General features: G+C 36.2%; 1 protein-coding gene across 4 annotated transcripts in view; it reads left to right on the forward strand.

The window, feature by feature from the left end:
• The window catches only part of EMCN (endomucin), a 135,236-nt gene that overhangs the window by 51,049 nt on the left and 61,961 nt on the right, over positions 1–22,226 (forward strand). For all 4 annotated transcript variants that reach the window (XM_077142692.1, XM_077142694.1, XM_077142693.1 and 1 more), the window contains exon 4: positions 17,680–17,790. In XM_077142692.1, coding sequence (XP_076998807.1) covers positions 17,680–17,790 — 111 coding nt within the window. The remainder of the gene's footprint in view (positions 1–17,679; positions 17,791–22,226) is intronic.

Here is a 22,226-nt window from a genome sequence, read left to right on the forward strand (position 1 = left end):
CTAACAGTTCTGGGTAGACCTACAGAAAAAATTTTGAATAGAAGTGACAAGAGTGGACATGCTTATCTTGTTCCTGCTTATGGAGGAAACTTTCATTCAATCACCATTAAGAATGATGTTAGCTATGGGTTTTACATAGATGTCCTTTTTCAGATTAAGGAAGCTCCCTTCTATTCCTAGTTTTCTTACTTTCCTTTTAATCATGAATGAGTGTTGGATTTAGTCAAGTACTTTTGGGGTATCAAATGAAATGGTCATGGCTGTGGGTTTTTCCACTTCATTCTGTAAACGTAGTGTATTACATTGACTGATTTCTATACGTTGAACCAATCTTGCATTCTTAGGATAAACCCTACTTGTTTATTGTGTATAATATTTCCTTTATATTGTTAGATTTGTTTGCTGCTTGATTTGTTGAGAATTGTGTATCTGTGTTCATGAAGAATATTAGTTTGTAGTTTTTTCTTGTGATATCTTTATCTTGTTCTGTATCATTGTAATACAAGTCCTCATAGAATGAGTTGGTAAGTGTTCTCCCCTCTACAGTTTTTGGATGAGTTTGTGAAGAATTGGTGTAAAGTCCTCATAGTATTTTACAATTTACTAATAAGACATCTAGTGCTTAGATTTTCTTATGTAATTATTTTGATTACTAACTCAATCTCCTTATTGGTCAGTAAGTCTATTCAGAATTTTCTATTTCTTCTTAAGTCAGTGTTGGTAGCTTGTGTTTCTCTAGGAATTTTTCCATTTTGCTATTTTGTCTCATTTATTGGAATTGAATTGTTCATAATATTCTAAGATATCCTTCATATTTCTATAAGGTCAGTAGCAATGTTCTTTAATTATTGATTTTAGTAATTTAAGTCTACTCAAATTTAGTTATTCTTCATCAGTTTAACCAACAATCTAAATTCTATTGATCTTTTAAAAGACAACATTTGACGTTAATTTTCTCTATTGTTTTTCTTTCATTTTTTCCACTCTAATGTTTATTTTTCCTTTTCTTTTCCTTCTGCTTTCTTAGATCTTCCTTTCCTAGTTTATTAAGATGGCAAGTTAAGCACTGCTTTTGATTCATCCTGTAAGTTACAGAATGTTGCATTTTCACTTTCATTCTTCTCAAGGTATTTTTTAATTTCTCTTTTTAATTTCTTGCTTTATCTGGTGGTTATAGAGAGGGATATTATATAATTTCTAGGTATTTGTGAATTTCTTGCCACCACGTTTACAAAAAAAGTGGTTCTTTTTTTACCGCATATATGTGATACCTAGTAGAAATTACCTGGTTTGGGTATCTATTTTTAAAATGAAATGAAATAATAAGATACAATTGTTTTAGTTTCCTAGGAAGTGTTATACAATGAGTTGGGTTAAATGAGAATTTATTCACTTGTGAATTGAGGCTGAGAAAAAGTCGAAATGAAGGTATCAGCAAGGTGATGCTTTCTTCCCAAAGACTGAATCTTGGGGTTGACTTTTGGTGATCCCTGGTCCTTAGTTTGTGTCACAGCTGAGCATATGGTACATCTTGTGGTCTCTTCCTTCTCTTCTGGGTTCCATTAATGTTCTGCTTCTGGTTGCTCCCTCTGTGGCTTCCTCTCTCTGTATCTGAGACTCTAGTAACAAGATTTAGACCCATCTTGATTGAGGTAGGCCACACCTTAACTGAAATAATTGCATGAAAATACACTACTTACAATGGGTTCACATCCACAGGAATGGATTAAATTTAAGAGCATTGTTTTGTGGGGTATATATAGCTTCAAGCTATCACACTCCACCCTCAGGACCCCCAAAAGACATTCCCTTTCTAGATGCAAAATACATTCAGCCAACATAATATCCCAAAAGCCTTAAGTCCTTTCAGAAACAATGCTTAGTACAAGGTCTCACCAAAATTAGTTATACATGTGTTCTGTCCTGGGGCACAATTTCCCTCAGTATGAGGACCTGTTAAATCTAGAGACCAGATTATCTGCTTCCAATATACAAAGGAGGAATAGGCAAATAATAAATACTTCCATTCCAGCTAGAAGAAAATTGGAAGGAAAACAGGAGTCACTGGTCCTAAGCAATTCTGACACCCAGCAGGATAAGACTCTCCATTAGATTTCAAGGTCTGACAGTTATCTGTGGGATGATGGTTTGTCTTCTGGACCTGATGGAACAGCAGTGCCACCCATTCTAAGTGCTTGTGAAGTGACCATGCTCTCCTCCAACCTGGGGTGGAGGCTCCACCCACTCCAAGCATCAAGATGGCTGTCATGTTTTCTGTACTTCCTGAGGCATAAGCCCCATCATCTCAGCATTGGGGTAGCAGCACTTTTCCTGAACAAGGCAGAAGGCCCACCCTCTCCAATTGCCAGGGCAGACTCACCTTTTCCACATACAAGAGCTGGACCGCTCTCTGGATCTGTGGAGATACCTTCTGTCCAGACGTCAGTTTCCATGGCTCTACCCTTGAAGGGATTCTTCTTTCAATATTTCTATTTTTTGTCCCTTTAAGTTCAGACTGGTAGAACACAACAGGTTCTGTTCATACAAATTATGCAAAAAGTTGTTGGCTTTGCAAGTAGTTCACAGAATCCAGACCACCAGACGATAGAGGTTCCCATAGATCTTTCCTGCATCACTGCATTTCCAATTCTTAATTCCTTGAAGTGATTGACTGGTTCAGTTAAACCCTCATGTGGAGCACTATTTTCTGCTGACTCACTTTCTGGACGCTCAGGATCCTCCAAACCATCAATTTCTGATTTCTTTGTGACTAGGAGTTCAGTTCTCAGCTTATCCTTTTCCTCTTGCATAATATATAAGCTCCAAGGAAAAATCGGACTTCACTTTCCACAATTAGCTTCAAAATCTCCTCAGCTAAATATCCATGTTCATTGTTTTCAAGTTCTGCTTTCTACTTGATATCAGAACTCAATTTCATCAAGTTCTCTGCCATTTTAAAACAAGGATAGCCTTTCCTCTAGTTTCCAATAACACATTCATCACATTCTTCTAGGGTCAGAAGTAACTTTAGCATCCATATTTCCACCAACTGTCCCTTCACATAAATCTAAACCTTTTCTTTAAGTGCATCACAGTTCTTCCAGTCTCTACCAATACCCAACTCCACAGCTATTTTCACATTTTTCATATTTGCATTAGTAACACCCCACTGTCCTGGTCCTACAATCTGTTTTAATTTCCTATGAAATGGGTCAGGTTAAACAATGGGAATTTATTCACTTATTGTTTGAGGCTGGGAAAAAGTCCAAATCAATTCATCATCAAAGTGATGCTTTCTTTCTGAAGATAGTGGCTCTCTGGAGCTGTTTCCTCCTTGGTCCTTAGTTGTCAAGAGCAAGGCAAATAGTGGTGTGTTCTGGTCTCCTTTCTCTTCTGGGTTCTGTTTATGTTCAGCTTCGAACAGGTCCCTCTGTGGCTTTCCCTCTGTGTGCCTGAATTTCATTCTGCTTATACTCTAGTAATAGGATTAAGACCCATACTGATTGTCCTGGGCTTATTTTAACTGAAGTAACCTCAGCAAAAGATCCTACTTAAAATAGGTTCACACCCACAGGAATGAATTAAATTTAAGAACGTGTTTTTCTGGGGTACATCCAACTTTAAACCAGGACAAAAATTAAAAAGCAAGAAATTGTGTGGAGATTGTTCTAAAATATATTATAAAAGCCTTTGACTCATCAGGCTAAGCATAATAATCATGACTTGCAAGTGTTTTGCATTTTTTTTCAGAATGCTATTTCTGCAATAGTGGATTTGGCTCTCATTAAGAGATACAGTATCATTATTTTAAGGATTATTTAAAGGCATAAAAACAGTTTCAAAGAGGTTAAAATCTTAACACAAAAAGCATGTTATAACAATTTAGTATCTGAAACCTTATACATTGATTTCAAATCCTTTCTTTCTATTTAGTTAATTCATAATGGACTATTTTTTTAACAATTTAATATTATCATTTTAATTTTAACTGGTATATATACTAGCATATATATATAGTATATATAGTATAGTATATATACTAAAAGAGGACAGGTAAGATTAGCATTTTAGGAATCTCACTAATAAGTAAGGCGATTACTATTTAATATTTTCTTTTCAGCCAAAGAAACTTTTACACATTAAAATCTTATGAGGAAGTCCAAAATGTAAATATTTCAAACAAATAGAAGAGGAACTGCCCTCACTGGTCATGGTGGTATGTTTTGGGAGTGGACTCCTTATCATTTCTCTCCCTTTACCAACAAAAATAGTCCTGAAGCCTTCACATTATTATTTTTTTTTTTCTTAGAGAAGTTGTGGATTTAAAGAAACCATGCATCAGATACAGGATTCCCATATGAAATGACACCTTGCATTGGTGTGGAACATTTGTTACAATTGATGATAGCACATTTTATAATTGTACTATTAACTATGGCCCAGGAATTAATTTAGGATTCACTGTTTGTATTGTGTAGTTCAGTGGATTTTTTAATTTTATTTTTATTCTGTTACAATATACAAACATTTCCCTTTTTAATTATATTCACATATATATTTCCATGCTGTTAATTGGGTTCACAATGTTGTGCTACCATTATCCTCATACCAAAGCCAGATAGAACATAAAACTACAGACCAATGTCTCTTATGAATATAGAGTCAACAATATACTAGCAAACTGAATCTGCCAGCTAATTAAAAGAATTATACACCATGATCAAGTGGAATTTACCCCTGGCACACAAGGTTGGTTCAATATAAAAAAATTGATTAATGTAATAGAGCACATTAACACAATGAAGGAAAAGAACCAAATGATATTCTTAATTGATGCAAAAAGGGCATTGGACAAAATCCAGCATCTCTTCTTGATAAAAACACTTAGAATACTAGGAATAAAAGAAAACTTCCTTAACATGATGAAGGGCATAAAATCCCTCAACATGAAAACCTACAGCTAACATCCTACTTAATGGTGAAAGTCTGAAAGCTTTCTCTCTAAGACCAGGACAAAGACAAGGATGCCCACTGTTACTGCTATTATTCAACATTGTACTAGAAGTTCTTGCTGGAGCAGTTAGGCAAGAAAAAGAAATAAAAGCCATTCAAATTGGAAAAAAAAAAAGGAGTAAAACTTTCCTCTTCACAGATACATGTTTGTATATACAGGAAAGTGAGGGAAAATTCACAATAAAGCTCCTAGACCTAATAAATGAATTCTGTTGATGTTTTAAGAACTATATCTGCAGTCCTTAACCTAGATTTAAGGACTCCAGTTAATCTGAACCCAGATTACATTACCATTCTAATTTTGCAATCCTATTTTGCATATGCAGTTGTTATTTTAACCAGTCTATAGTCTTTTACTTATTCATGACTTAGTTTAAATGCAACTTCTTGCACCAAAGGAGGACTGAAAACCACAGGACTGCAAAGGTTTATTGAACTGGGTTCCAACTCAAATGCAAAATGTCTTTTAGAGAAATGCTTTCACAAAGTCATACTCTTAACTTTTTGTCTCTCTTGGCCTTGGATTTCACACTAAAGGAAGACTGAGGTTTAACAGTAATGCCACAAGAAGGAGCATAAGGGGTACAGATGGTAAGACAATCTGAATTCATACTTTCATTTGGGATACCAAAAGAAAATACAGACCTGAAAATTCCCTGAAAGGGAGGATAAGAGAAATTATACACAATAGATCTCTCTGCCATGTTGTAGAAAGATATTTGCCCATATTCATAGTCTAGGAAAACTAAACTTGGTACATTTGCTCTCTAAGGGAAACCCTTTTTAAGGGAGAAAAGACCAGAAGGTAAAATCACTCCCCTTAATGGCTCCTGTAATTAAGAATTTATCTCTAGAAACATTGGATGTGTCACTTTGTAGCTTTTTCTACACCTACCTTCTGGTAATGCCTCCCTGAGATGAAGCTCTCCACATCCAACCCAGTGGCACTGAAGTTAAATCTCTTTGGGTATTCAGGTATATCCTGAGGGACATTTCCAAATCTTACACTTCTCAGATCCTCAGATGAGACTAGAAAGGGATGAGCTGTTTCAGGATCCAAGGTTATTTGTCTTTGGAATACTCTTAGTATTTCACTCATTCCTGTTATTTGGCCAAAACTCAAGTTTGTGAGACCCTGAAATAGTAATGACTCAGTCCTTTCCAGAGAATTATTTATTTTTTTTTCAAGGTTTGGATTTTATTAGCATCCTTTAATGTGGAAGTCACACCTACAGGCAAAGGTACAGATAGGTGCTTCTATGTGAATAAAACAACGCCTTACTTGAATCTCTGGGTGTTCAGGACACAGAAAAGAGATGTGATGTAAAGCCTTTCCACTTTCCTGTCAATACAGGTTTAGTATCAGTACAGAAATTGCTGTGCTTGCATTATTGCCATAAAACCTTATTTGTTTTTTTTTGTTTTTTTATTAATTAAAAAAATTAACACAACATTTAGAAATCATTCCATTCTACATATACAATCAGTAATTCTTAATATCATCACATAGATGCATATTCATCGTTTCTTAGTACATTTGCATCGATTTAGAAAAAGAAATGGAAAGACAACAGAAAAAGAAATAAAACGATAATAGAGAGAAAAAAATAAAAAATAGAAAAAGAAAAAAGAAAAAAAACTATACCTCAAATGCAGCTTCATTCAGTGTTTTAACCTAATTATATTACAATTAGGTAGTATTGTGCTGTTCATTTCTGAGTTTTTGTATCCAGTCTTGTTGCACAGTCTGTATCCCTTCAGCTCCAATTACCCATTATCTTACCCTATTTCTATCTCCTGATGGACTCTGTTACCAATGACATATTCCAAGTTTATTCTCGAATGTCGGTCCACATCAGTGGGACCATACAGTATTTGTCCTTTAGTTTTTGGCTAGTCTCACTCAGCATAATGTTCTCTAGGTCCATCCATGTTATTACATGCTTCATAAGTTTATTCTGTCTTAAAGCTGCATAATATTCCCTCATATGTATATAGCACAGTTTGTTTAGCCACTCGTCTGTTGATGGACATTTTGGCTGTTTCCATCTCTTTGCAATTGTAAATAATGCTGCTATAAACATTGGTGTGCAAATGTCCGTTTGTGTCTTTGCCCTTAACTCCTCTGAGTAGATACCTAGCAATGGTATTGCTGGGTCATATGGCAATTCTATGTTCAGTTTTTTGAGGAACCACCGAACTGCCTTCCACAGTGGTTGCACCATTTGACATTCCCACCAAGAGTGGATAAGTGTGCCTCTTTCTCCACATCCTCTCCAGCACTTGTCATTTTCTTTTTTGTTGATAATGGCCATTCTGGTGGGTGTGAGATGATATCTCATTGTGGTTTTGATTTGCATTTCTCTAATGGCCAGGGACATTGAGTATCTCTTCATGTGTCTTTTGGCCATTTGTATTTCCTCTTCTGAGAAGTGTCTGTTCAAATCTTTTTCCCATTTTGTAATTGGATTGGCTGTCTTTTTGTTGTTGAGTTGAACAATCTCTTTATAAATTCTGGATACTAGACCTTTATCTGATATGTCGTTTCCAAATATTGTCTCCCATTGTGTAGGCTGTCTTTCTACTTTCTTGATGAAGTTCTTTGATGCACAAAAGTGTTTGATTTTGAGGAGCTCCCATTTCTTTTTTCTTTCTTCAGTGCTCTTGCTTTAGGTGTAAGGTCCATAAAACCGCCTCCAATTGTAAGATTCATAAGATATCTTCCTACATTTCCCTCTGTTTTATGGTCTTAGACCTAATGTTTAGATTTTTGATCCATTTTGAGTTAACTTTTGTATAGGGTGTGAGATACGGGTCCTCTTTCATTGTTTTGCATATGGATATCCAGTTCTCTAGGCACCGTTTATTGAAGAGACTGTTCTGTGCCAGGTGAGTTGGCTTGACTGCCTTATCAAAGATCAAATGTCCATAGATGAGAAGGTCTATATCTGAGCACTCTATTCAATTCCATTGGTCGATATATCTATCTTTATGCCAGTACCATGCTGTTTTGATCACTGTGGCTTCATAGTATGCCTTAAAGTCAGGCAGTGCAAGACCTCCAGCTTCATTTTTTTTCCTCAAGATACTTTTAGCAAATCGGGGCACCCTGCCCTTCAGATAAATTTGGTTATTGGTTTTTCTATTTCTGAAAAATAAGTTGTTGGGATTTTGATTGGTATTGCGTTGAATCTGTAAATCAATTTAGGTAGGATTGACATCTTAACTATATTTAGTCTTCCAATCCATGAACACAGTATGCCCTTCCATCTATTTAGGTCTTCTGTGATTTCTTTTAACAGTTTTTTGTAGTTTTCTTTGTATAAGTCTTTTGTCTCTTTAGTTAAATTTATTCCTATGTATTTTATTCTTTTAGTTGCAGTTGTAAATGGAATTCGTGTCTTGATTTCCCCCTCAGCTTGTTCATTGCTAGTGTATAGAGACACTACAGATTTTTGAATGTTGATCTTGTAACCTGCTACTTTGCTGTACTCATTTATTACCTCAGTAGTTTTGCTGTGGATTTTTCAGGGTTTTTGACATATAGTATCATATCATCTGCAAACAGTGATAGTTTTACTTCTTCCTTTCCAATTTTGATGCCTTGTATTTCTTTTTCTTGTCCAATTGCTCTGGCTAGAACCTCCAAAATGATGCTGAATAACAGTGCTGATAACGGACATCCTTGTCTTGTTCCTGATCTTAGGGGGAAAGTTTTCAATTTTTCCCCGTTGAGGATGATATTAGCTGTGGGTTTTTCATATATTTCCTCTATCATTTTAAGGAGGTTCCCTTGTATTCCTATCCTTTGAAGTGTTTTCAACAGGAAAGGATGTTGAATCTTGTCAAATGCCTTCTCTGCATCAATTGAGATGATCATGTGAGTTTTCTGCTTTGATTTGTTGATATGGTGTATTACATTAATTGATTTTCTTATGTTGAACCATCCTTGCATACCTGGGATGAATCCTACTTGGTCATGATGTATAATTCTTTGAATGTGTTGCTGGATTCGATTTGCTAGAATTTTGTTGAGGATTTCTGCATCTATATTAATTAGAGAGATTGGTCTGTAGTTTTCTTTTTTGTAATATCTTTGCCTGGTTTTGGTATGAGGGTGATGTTGGCTTCATAGAATGAATTAGGTAGCTTTCCCTTCACTTCAATTTTTTTGAAGAGTTTGAGCAGGGTTGGTACTAATTCTTTCTGAAATGTTTGGTAGAATTCACATGTGAAGCCGTCTGGTCCTGGACTTTTCTTTTTGGAAAGCTTTTGAATGACTGATTCAATTTCTTTACTTGTGATTGGTTTGTTGCGGTCATCTATTTCTTCTTGAGTCAAAGTTGGTTGTTCATGCCTTTCTAGGAACTTGTCCATTTCATCTCTATTGTTGTATTTATTAGCATAGAGTTGTTCATAGTATCCTGTTATTACCTCCTTTATTTCTGTGAGGTCAGTGGTTATGTCTCCTCTACCATTTCTGATCCTATTCATTTGCGTCCTTTCTCTTCTTCTTTTTGTCAATCTTGCTAAGGGCCCATCAATCTTGTTGATTTTCTCATAGAACCAACTTCTGGTCTTATTGATTTTCTTTATTGTTTTCATGTTCTCAATTTCTTTTATTTCTGCTCTAATCTTTGTTATTTCTTTCCTATTGCTTGCTTTGGGGTTAGTTTACTATTCTTTCTCCAGTTCTTCCAAGTGGACAGTTAGTTCCTGAATTTTTGCCCTTTCTTCTATTTTGATATAGGCATTTAGGGCAATAAATTTCCCTCTTAGCACTGCCTTTGCTGCCTCCCATAGGTTTTGATATGTTGTGTTTTCATTTTCATTCACCTCGAGATATTTACTAATTTCTCTTGTAATTTCTTCCTTGACCCACTCGTTGTTTAAGAGTGTGTTGTTGAGACTCCATGTATTTGTGAATTTTCTGGCACTCTGCCTATTGTTGATTTCCAACTTCATTCCTTTATGATCTGAGAAAGTGTTGTGTATGATTTCAATCTTTTTAAATTTGTTGAGACTTGTTTTGTGACCCAGCATATGGTCTATCTTTGAGAATGATCCATGAGCACTTGAGAAAAAGGTGTATCCTGCTGTTGTGGGGTGTAATGTTCTATAAAGTCTGTTAAGTCTAGCTCACTTATTGTAATATTCAAATTCTCTGTTTCTTTATTGATCCTCTGTCTAGATGTTCTGTCCATTGATGAAAGTGGGGAATTGAAGTTTCCAACTATTATGGCAGATGTGTCTATTTCCCTTTTCAGTATTTGTAGCATATTCCTCACGTAGTTTGGGGATTCTGATTCGGTGCGTAAATATTTATGATTGTTATGTTTTCTTGTTTAATTGTTCCTTTTATTAGTAGACAGTATCCTTCTTTGTCTCTTTTAACTGTTTTACATTTGAAGTCTAATTTGTTGGATATTAGTATAGCTACTCCTGCTCTTTTCTGGTTGTTATTTGCATGAAATATCTTTTCCCAATCTTTCACTTTCAACCGATGTTTATCTTTGGGTCTATGATGTGTTTCCTGTAGACAGCATATAGAAGGATCCTGTTTTTTAATCCATTCTGCCAGTCTATGTCTTTTGATTGGGGAGTTCAGTCCATTAACATTTAGTGTTATTACTGTTTGGGTAATAGTTTCCTCTACCATTTTGCCTTTTGTATTATATATATCATATCTAATTTTCCTTCTTTCTACACTCTTCTCCATACCTCTCTCTTCTGTCTTTTCGTATCTGTCTCTAGTGCTCCCTTTAGTATTTCTTGCAGAGCTGGTCTCTTGGTCACAAATTCTCTCAGTGACTTTTTGTCTGAAAATGTTTTAATTTCTCCCTCATTTTTGAAGGACAATTTTGCTGGGTATAGAATTCTTGGTTGGCAATTTTTCTCTTTTAGTAATTTAAATATATCATCCCACTGTCTTCTTGCCTCCATGGTTTCTGCTGAGAAATCTACACATAGTCTTATTGGATTTCCCTTGTATGTGATGGATTGCTTTTCTCTTGCTGCTTTCAAAATCCTCTCTTTCTCTTTGACCTCTGACATTCTAACTAGTAAGTGTCTTGGAGAACGCGTATTTGGATCTCTTCTCTTTGAGGTGTGCTGCACTTCTAGGATCTGTAATTTTAGGTCTTTCATAAGAGTTGGGAAATTTTCAGTGATAATTTCTTCCATTAGTTTTTCTCCTCCTTTTCCCTTCTCTTCTCCTTCTGGGACACCCACAACACGTATATTTGTGCGCTTCATATTATCATTCAATTCCCTGAGCCCCTGCTCAAATTTTTCCATTCTTTTCCCTATAGTTACTGTTTCTTTTTGGATTTCAGATGTTCTATCTTCCAGTTCACTAATTCTAACCTCTGTCTCTTGAAATCTACCATTGTAGGTTTCCATTGTTTTTTTCATCTCCTCTCCTGTATCTTTCATTCCCATAAGTTCTGTGATTTGTTTTTTCAGACTTTCCATTTCTTCATTTTGTTCATCCCATGCCTTCTTCATGTCCTCCCTCAATTTATTGATTTGGTTTTTGAAGAGGTTTTCCATTTCTGTTCATATATTCAGAATTAGTAGTCTCAGCTCCTGTATCTCATTTGAACTATTGGTTTGTTCCTTTGACTGGGCCATATCTTCAATTTTCCTGGTATGATTTGTTATTTTTTGCTGGCATCTGGACTTTTAATCAGTTTTCCCTGAGTGTGAGACCCAGCAGGTTGAAAGATTTTCCTGTGAAGTCTCTGGACTCTGTTTTATTTTTATCCTGCCCAGTAGGTGGCGCTTGTCTGTCTGTGGGTCCCACCAGCAAAAGATGTTGTGGCTCCTTTATTAATGCCACTATTTGTGTTTGGTTGGACCCAGTCCCTGCCACTGTCAGAATCTCCCTCCTCTCCCTCTGGGCAGCTGCCTGTGTGGGAGGGGCGCCGGTCACCGGCCACCGTGGCCCAGGGAACTCGCCACTGGACCGGGAAGCTGCCTGTGGGAGAGGGGCACCGGTCGCCGGCCGCCGTGGCCTGGAGAGCTCGCCAATCTGAGACCCACCGCCGGACCGGGAAGCCGCCTGCGGGGGAGGGGCGCCGGTTGCCGGCCACCGCAGCTTGGGGAGCCCGCTGATCCGAGACTCGTAGCCAGTCCGGGAAGCCGCCCACGAAAGACGGTCGCTGGCCACCGTGGCTTGGGAAGCTTGCCTCTCTGAGACTCTCAGCCGGCCCGGGAAGGAGGGAGAAAGGAGCTCTGGCTGCCAGCCACCACGGCCCGGGGAAGCACACGCCACTCGAGAATCTCACCGCAGCAGAGTCTTGCAGTTGGTCTAACCAGTCTGTGGGAGACTGGGGTACGCTGTGTGTCTGTTTCCTGCCGTGGCCCCGGAAGCTCTTCTGCACTGTTTCTGATCACATAGTAGTTGCTCTGGAGGAGGAACTAAGATGCGCGTACCTTACTAAGCCACCATCTTGGCCCCCTCTCTCCAGAGAATTATTTTGCATTCTGGAGCAGTGCTAAGGCAAATCCCCCATACTTCTCTAAATAGGTGGTGATCCTTTTGAAGGCTACTGATCTGTTCAGAGACATTGACTTCACTCTTCTTCAAATTATATTTTATGTTCTTTCTTCCCAAACAGTTGAGTCTTTGTAGCATCTCCTGGAACTTCTCTAGCTCTCTGACAAACTTGTTCAGGTGACTGACTTTTCTCATATTCTGGTTGACTGCAAGTCCTTGCAGTCTCAAGAGGTTCATCTCTCTTCATTCAAAGCTGGATCCTTGTCCTGTGTTTAGATTCAAGCATCTCTTTAAAATTCTGCTCTTCTCCCTGAATCATCACCATTCTTCCTTGCTCATCAATCAATATCCTTTTAGCTACTTCAATTATCTCCTTCAATATCTCCTAAAATAACTTCCTATAATTCGCAGCAACCTATTCTATTCTCTACACCATGAAATTCTTGTGCTTTTGGGACAGGAAACAGTTGACACAAAGTATGGTTTGGTCATCATCACAGAATAGCTGTAGTGATTCCAGGTCTTTCACACAATAATAATCTTCTGGGATTTTTTGCTGTCAATGGAGGCTGAGCCTTTTGGGTATCCTGGAATGTGTGGCTAGTTGAGGATGGGACTGTTTGTTTCTGACGTGGACAGGAGAAAGATTGGCAGGTTTCTTCCATGAGCAGACACACTTGACAACTACTATGCAGTAGCTGTGGCATATATAGGCGCAGTATTTTGGCTTATTCTAGACTCTTCAAATCAAACAAACCTTTGGACTCCCTATGCTTCTTTCTTTATAATCCTGAGTATTTTCTTCAGGGAACAAAGAGACTGAAGGGCTTTTATCTGTACAAATGTTTCCGGAGCCTCTCTCTTTCTCCCTATTAGTCAGGCAATGTGGAGGCCATTTAACCTTTATGGTTCCAAGAACATAGTTAAAAACTATGAAAGTAAGGTATTAGTATGTTTATCTAATTCCATTTACAGTTAAATAAGGAAAATTAAAGTGCATTCTGCAATCAGAAAACAAACAAAGCAACTCTTTCATACACCACCTGACCTAAGATTGATTTCATTAGTGGTTGTTATGAATTATAATGGGGGAAACTGGAATATTCCAGAAGGCTTTTAACATTCCCATAAGCACTGTTGTCAGTCATTCATGGATAAATAAGACCTTGAGGGTAAATGGGATCAATAGCAATGAGAAAATAAAGAAGCCCTTACTAATATTTTCTCTGACTCCAAGAAACATTGTTAAAGTAGATTTTAAGTAAGAGGAAATTCATCATCTACTTATTAGTGGAATCTCTGAAGAAGATCAGAGAGACAAAAAAGGAATTCCAAATTCCTGAATTCCTCTGAGACTAACAAATGCCTCAGCCCATTTGGTTGCTGAGATATATGGAAATTCCTGGCCTAAAATCAGTCCCAAATTCCTTTATGAACCTATCTTAGTAAACTAGGTTAAATAGTGGATAAATCTGGATATAACTATAACCAAGACACACTGCTAGCCAAGGCCTAAACTGCGGGTAGACCTTGGTCATCTACTCTGATTCCCCTCCCCGCCGGGCTTATATCCAGGTAGGATTTAGGCTTACAAGGTTAGGACTCTGCTAAATATGCATTTCCAATGGGTGCTACCCTTGGTGCCTACCTTAATTCACCTTCTAAATGATGTAGAAAAGAGAAAAAATTTAAAACTCACATAGAAATAAAACCTTCTCCCCTTTTTATCTCCCACATTGTCGCAGAGATAGAATTTCTGTGAAACTCCACCACCACCACTCCTGTTTTGTTCTCTTCAAAATCTGTGGGTCCTCATTATAGCCTAGTCCCATTATCTGAGTTCCACCTTCCTAGGGGTAGAGTACTGGAAGAGATGATGTCTTAAGTTCTTAAAGAATTGCACGTTTATCTTATACTTCATTTATATTCCCCCCTGTTAACAGATAAACTTGTTTGCAATGTGGCATTATACTTTTCACCCCTAGAAAAGAGACCAAAATAATCTGAGAAAAGCCTTTAAGAAATTTCTTTTCCTATTTTTATCAATGCTTTGGTACCTCTTCCTAAGAACATTGGTATGGACATTTAAACTCCTCACAATCTTATGATGAGTTACTCTTTAATATTATCCTGGAGGTCACTGAAATGAATCAGGACATCTCTTTAATTGAATTTTTTCCAGACTGCCCACCTTGTCATAGAGATGAATTTCTATGAAATGCTAGCCCGTCAAATGATTCCCCAAGGTGGAGGTCCTTGGGAAATTACATTAGAATATTACAGTTTATCTCCTTATGATGTTTTATAATGCATAACATACTAAAATATCCATTTGACTTTGTAAACTTTATGCAGCCCCAAATTAATTTGACTGCAGGGACATCGTTTTCCACCTAAAATCGAATAACATCATGGAACCAGAATTCGATAGCATAAATTGTAGAAGGTCTAACTTTGTCAAAAAGTCACCCACTTCCTTATTCTATTTCTCAAGACAAAGTGACCAAACCAGGTACTTTTGCCTTGTACATCAAATAAAAAAATTATTGTAATTCAAATAATTTTTCCAAAGAATAAAGCTGCTTAATCTCCATCTCTGATAATTTAATTCCATAAACTCCCCCTTTCAAGTAAATCTGTTGAAACCAAACATTGAATTCCTTATATAATTACTGTCCTTATTTATTGTACACCCAAGAAACTTAATTGTCCAAAATGAACAAAATGGATCTGACATTAATAAGACAACTATAAAACAGCCACTGTCCCTCATGTACTTTATTCTATTCAGTCAGCCAATGGTTCTCACCTAAGTGTAAGTTTGGAGTCAGGTCCTCTTCTCTACATCACAGTATAGTATTTGTGTGACTCCTCTGAGCAGCTCCAGTGTTAAATTCCCCTTATTCCAATTGAAATATGGATAATTATTCCTTATGTTTTCGTGCATCCTACCTTTACCAAAATCCGAAGATTCAAAAAGATATGTTTCAAAAGCACAAGTCCTAAAACTAAAGTCAGTATTATCTTAATGCTCCAACTCTCTTGTAAGTTAGTATTGCTTAAGCAAAATGTTTGTTAAGCCTGATACATACATTATTATTTAGAATTCCAGCGCTTTGGCACCTGAAGACCAAAGCAGATACATATAGTTAGCTGAGGGAAAGTGGTGATCCATAGGAAAAATAGAAGAGAGAAAAGAATTTAAGTTAAAAAACAGTTTCAAGATTGTTTTCCTTTTCTGAGGTGCCAGTCAATCCTTGGAAGGAGTCCAAAATTTGCTATGTCTGAACCCAAAGTTCCATTAGGAAAATTTCCCAACAAGATGTTACTACACATCTATGATCCCCATATCTTAATAAATGTCAGTCAACCATGCACAGAGCCTTCTCTCCTGATACTAGTATTTGGAGCATGTCTGTACACATAAATCCTGAAATTTTCTGAAAATTTTTTACTGTGGCAGCAGTAGGCCCCACATATTTCTCTTTATAATTTTAAGTTGATCATGTTTAGTTTGAAATATTTTGATTTATGTTCAAACTATTCTGTATTCCTCTCATTGTCTACTTGATGCTACAAAATTAACAACCTGTTCTAAATTAGGTATGGATTCTAACTCCGCTTTTTTGTGTGAAGAATTAGGATATTACACAATAATACTAGGTAATTCTCTGGCAACATTTTTAGCATCGTATTCTCAGCCATCCCATTATCAGCTCTTCCCCTTGTATTTGTCCAATCTGACAGCCTCCCATATCTCCCTTAGATGTACATCCTTTTTTCTTTCCACTGAAGAATTCTTTAGGCCATCAGGATAGCTTTGCTACCATTTCCAAAGTTAGATCAAATGTAGAATCCTTCTGCAAAGATTCTGAAAGTGGTATTCATGTTCTGATATTTCCCAAGCATTTGTACTTGGAATTCCAGTGCGAAGCAAAACCCTCCCCTCCGAGTGTTTCTTCTTCCTCAAATGTTGAGTTTCTGCTCCTTGGAGTGAACTTTCCCACTTGCATTCTATCATGAACATTCATTTCTGCTTTCCTGCTACAAAAAGATCTTACTCTACTTCCTCAAGTGTTTCCCTGTATCTCTCAACTTAATAGTCAAGATGCCTCTGAAGTGTGTACCCATTCACATTCCTTCTTTCTCATGTGTATGGTATTCATTGCAGTCTATATCCAAATTCATTTCACTCTTGTTTGCACACTAATTCCTGAAGGACTTCAACCTGAAGACATACTTATCCCACTGTCTATGAGGTCTTCTTTCAAACTGTATCTCAAAGTTGAATCTCTCAACTGCACTAAGAATTTGCAGGACACAATAGATGTTTATTGCCTTAAGAGTGTAAGCTGCTTGTGACCTGCGGAAGTCACCAGCAATTTAGGTTTCCAGCTAACTCTGTAATAGGGATCTACTAAACTGCTTTTTCTCCAGGACACATCTTGTTAATCCCAAATATACACTAAATAGCATGTCTGTCGTTCCTTTATTAATAAAAAATTCCCTATAATAAACTTTGAAAAGACTGAAGGCCACCTATATGTTTCATGTTTTTAAAATATTTGTGCAAATATAGATCATTTCAAGTCATTTTATTACAATGCTATTTTTAAAAATCTTAGCTTATCCTTTCTTTCTTGTTATTTTCCCCCCAAAAAAAGAACAAAGTTTAATCGAAAGTTTATTCTATTTACTTCCTGTTATCTCTTTTCCCTTGGATATCCCATCAATCTGAAAATTCTCTCCTAGACAATATGATAACCATGGTGACATCTTGAACTACTGCCACTTCCTTATAACCCCCTTTCCACGGTAGCTGAAAGATTAACATTTGCATTAGAAAAGCTTAGGTCAAGGTCTTGGATCACTCCCATTATAAATTATATGACTGTGGGGAAATTCTTTAATATCTCTGAATCATATATAAAATACTTAATTCATGGATTTACTGTGTTGGTCAAATGAGGATAACTTATAGCAGGCATATTTAGAGTTTAATGTTCCTCCACTTTATTTAATATAATTAACTGGTTACCAAAAGGCACACATTAAAATCCTGGATTTCTAAACGCTAATCAGAAGTTATTTTGTCAAGTAAACTTCAAGCTATAAGTAGATGTTAATATGAACTCTTATGAATGCTCTTCTGTTTATATAATTAGGATCCACAGCCACTGATGCCACAAAGAATGAATTCATCATGACAAATTCAACAGTGGCAAATAGTCTGCTCACAAATGCTGTTTCAACATTAAAAAGTTCCCAACACAAGAGTAAGTATGAAAATTTGTGTTGATATGTTAAACTAGTATTTGGATAGATTTAGACTCAGAAAGTTTTTAGCCCACAGCTACCAAGGAATCATGTCCCACTTATGTTTTCTCCTAATGTCTACCAAATGGGACAAATTTTTGACAGTCTTGCTTTGTATAGTGATACTCTGTCTCTCCACAGCCATAAATAATGAGAATACTATGGGGGCTAAGGAAGGTCAATTCAGTTCTGGGGAGCAATATGATATCACCTGGCATAAAAAGATGAGCTGAGTCAAAAAATTAGAAAACTTTGATGAAATGGGAAAATCCTTCGAAAGAAACAAATTGCTAAAACTGATTCCAGAGAATAGGAAGTCTGAATAGACCTATAACAAATAAAAAGATCTATTTAAAAGTTTTAGGTGTTCCCATGAAAAAATTCCAAGACAAAATGGCTTCAATGGCGAATTTTTTAAAAATGCTTTAAAAAGAAATTGTACCAATTCTTCCCATACTTTTTTAGAAAGTAGAAGAGAAGCGCACACTGCTAGAACTTCTCTGAGGTCAATGCTAACTTGATACCGAAGTCAGAAAATTAAGTCACAAGAAAAGAGGACTATCTACCATGAACATAGATGCAGAAATACTAGAAACCAAATTCAGTAACATATGAAATGGATTATAAAAAATGAGCAGGTAGGGGGTGGTGTGACGGCGGCTCAGCAAGCAGAATTCTTACCTGCCATGCCAGAGACCCAGGTTTGATTCTGATGCCTGCCCAAGCCAAAAAAAAAAAAAAAAAAAAGCAAGTAGGATTTATTACAGGAAAGCAAAGTTGTTTTAAACATGAATATCAAGTAATAGAATACAAAATATTGGTATGGTATAACCAGTAGATGCAGAGAAACCATTTTTCCAAACCAAATGCCTACTCATGATAAAAACTCTGTTTTATCTCAATGAACTATGAATATAAGGAAATTTTCTCAACCTGATAAAGGCAAAAACAACCCACAGAATAACATTATACTTAATAACGAAAGACTGAATGATTCCTCTTAAGATCTGAAACAGAGCAAGGATCTATACTCTTGACACTTTTATTCAGCACTGTGACCAGGGAAAGAAGAAAGAAAGAGAGAAAAAGAGAAAGAGAGAAAGAATTAGAGAGCAAGAGAGAGAGAGAGAGAGGGAGGGAGAGAAAGAAAGAAAGAGGGAGGGAGGGAGGGATTCAGATTTGAAAGGAAGAAATATAATTGTTTTTATTAGCAGATTATATGATCATCTGTAACCCACAATAACCCACAAATAACCCACAATAAAACTACTAGAACTAATAAAGACTATTTTGAATTACAAGATTAATATATAGAAATCAACTGTATTTATATGCATAAGTAATGAAAACCTAAAATAAAATTAAAGAAAAAAATTTGATTCACAATAACATGTAAAAGTGTAAATATTTAGCAATAGAAGTGCATGATTTGTACACTGAACTATAAAACATGTACATGAAAAATTGTGAGAAGATGTAAATAAATGAAAAGACATTACATGTTCATGGATTTTGAAGATTCACTATTGTTAAGATGGGAATTCTCCCCAAACTGATCAATAATTAAACAATCGAGTCCACACAATCCCTATTAAAATCCCAACAAGATTTTTTGCAGAAATTGATAAACTAATCCTAAAGTGTATATGGAAATAGAAACACAATATATATGGCAAAACTAAAACACTTTAGAAAAAAAATAATGAAATTGGAGGAATGATGCAACCCAATTTCAAAACTTACTTTAAAGTCATAATATTCAAGACAAAGTGTTAATTAATACCCATATTAATTAGTATTAATATGATGAGGATTCAAAGTAGTAGTATTCATAATAGCCAAACACAGGAAACAATCAACTATCAACTAGTGAATGGGTAAACAAAATGTGGAATATCCATACAATGGAATACCATCCTGCAATTAAAAGAAAAAAATACTATTTCTTGCTATAAATGGATGAACTCAGAAATGCTATGCTCAGATTAAGAAGCCATGCACAAAACACGATATATTCTCTGCTACATTTATATGAAATATATAGAAAAGACATTTTTATAGGGACAGAAAGTAGATCAGTGGGTACCTGGGACCGGGAGTGGGAACAGGAATTGACTGCAAAAGGGCTGGAAGCAAGTGTTCAAAAACAGGACTCTGGTGACTGTTGCACAACTGATTAAATTTACATAATATCATGGAGTTTGTATATCTAAAATAGTGAATTTAACGGCATGTAAATAACATTCATGTAAAACTCTGTTTTAAAGAAAAGGCCAGGAAATATTGAGCTGTGCCAAACACATTTCTGGGCAAATATGAATTAGAAAACACAATTAATAAAGAAATAGCTATAGGAACTGAAGCTACAGTGTTTTTAGCATAGTGAGTCAGAGATCCAACATGACATAACAAAGCAGATATCATGAGTGAGAAGAGTTGGTAGAGAAGAACAGAAAATAACTGTGAGGATGGAGAGACTGTGAGCAAGACAAAAATTAAACCAGACCAGCCCCCCCCACCCAATTTCTAACAGCTTTCCAGTGCCAGTCCACACAAGCCCCACAACAAGCACTTCCCACATCCTTGCCTCCATAAAATGAAGCTATCTGTATTTTTAATCAGAATGTCTTGACTAGAAAAACTAGTAATCTATATATAACAGCTTCATCAGAGACAATTTACTATAACTAATGGATGTATTTTTTGGCACATCCATAATCCTTTAAAAAGCGGCTACAGATGACTCATGGTCTCCAAGTCTATTGTTGGGAGACCTCTAAGCTAGAGGGAGGTGGCAAACAGGAACTTCAAATATTCAAAGCCTACTCTTACCTAGAAACATATCAAAAGCACCAGCTTCCATCTCTTTTTATTGTATCATCTTAAGCGCAATATAAGGAAGAATATCTAGAAGGAGTCTAATTCTGCATCATAATTTTACATGACTAATTCCAGTTAATGAGATAGTCAACTCATAAAAGGAATTCAAAAGACAGTATCATCTGTCCTTCATATGAAAAACATGTCTTTGTGGTAGTTTTTTTTTTGGGCTCCCAATGAGTAGGAGTTATTTTGTGTGCAATCTTTGTCTTTAAGTAATTTTTGCCAACCAAAAACTCATCAACCTCATAGACTATGATTGTCTCTAATACAAATAAGAACAAAACTAAATATAAATCTGCGAAATGTGTAGCAACTTTTTGAAGATTAAACTCAAATAACTGTTACTCTGCACTAAATATGCACCCATTCAGTTATTGTTGATGAGGAAATTTCATTCATTGGCCATGGTGATGAATGATCAGTCTGAGTCACTTAAAACTTAATTTTACTTTGATTCATAAAAGAAAATGTCCTTTGCATCTCAGTTCTGGGGACTATTGAATTTATTTAGCTTTTAAACAGAGTTTGAAATGACTTTTCTTCCAAGTAATTAAAAAGTACACCCACAAAGGCATTCCTTGAAAAATGAAATGCTCTGAACAGTAAGATAATAAAATAAGAGTACTTACTACTTTCCTTTGCATTTGTTGTTTGATAACCAGTTTTATACTAAGCCTTTTAGATATTTTTTATAAAATTCATTCCATGGGCAGCCATGCCTCCCAGATGTCTTTTTCCTCAAAGTGCTTGTTGTTCAGCCTGCGCGCCACTTGGTATAAAAAGTTTGCACACACAAAAGATTTAAAAAATAGACAAAAGAAGGCCAGCTATGGTGGATCAGCCAGCAGAGTTCTCGCCTGGCATGCCAGAGACCCAGGTTCGATTCCCGGTGGCTGACCACGCAAAAAAAAAAAAAATGGTTTATACACATTTGCATTTACCAAATGATCAAATCAAGAGCTCTCCCAAATTACTTGTTAGCAGAATGTCACTTCCATCACTCACACTTATACACACTCAAAACTTATGAGGTCAACACACACACACAAACACATACACATAGAGAGAGAGAGAGAGAGAGAGAGAACTCAGCAATCTACTGGTAGGGTAAGGTTGAATAGCTAAAGATTCATCTCCTTCTCAGACAAACTGGTGTATCTTATTGAATATCAGATAAAAGAATTATGGTAAGTTATTTCACGATGAGAGCAAGTGCTGAATTGACTTGGAGTAGAAAATAAGTTAGTGAAGTTTGTTGCTTTACTCCTTAGAAAAGTGAAGTGTAGATCAAAAAAGAAAAACATGTCCTCAAAACTATATTGATTGATTTTCCCTCTGCTCTTTCCCCATTCTCATAAAGATGTGTATAATTTTCCTGTTTCACTCACAGAAGACAAATTCCAAGAATCTTGGAATTTTAAAGTTAGAAAGAAGCTGTCATCAACTTGATACTCTTGTTTTATAGCTAAAGAAATGAAGTCCCTTTGAATTAATTAATAGACTAATGTTTTAG

This window comes from Tamandua tetradactyla, chromosome 24, assembly GCF_023851605.1.
Source record: "Tamandua tetradactyla isolate mTamTet1 chromosome 24, mTamTet1.pri, whole genome shotgun sequence".
Classification (NCBI taxonomy): domain Eukaryota; kingdom Metazoa; phylum Chordata; class Mammalia; order Pilosa; family Myrmecophagidae; genus Tamandua; species Tamandua tetradactyla.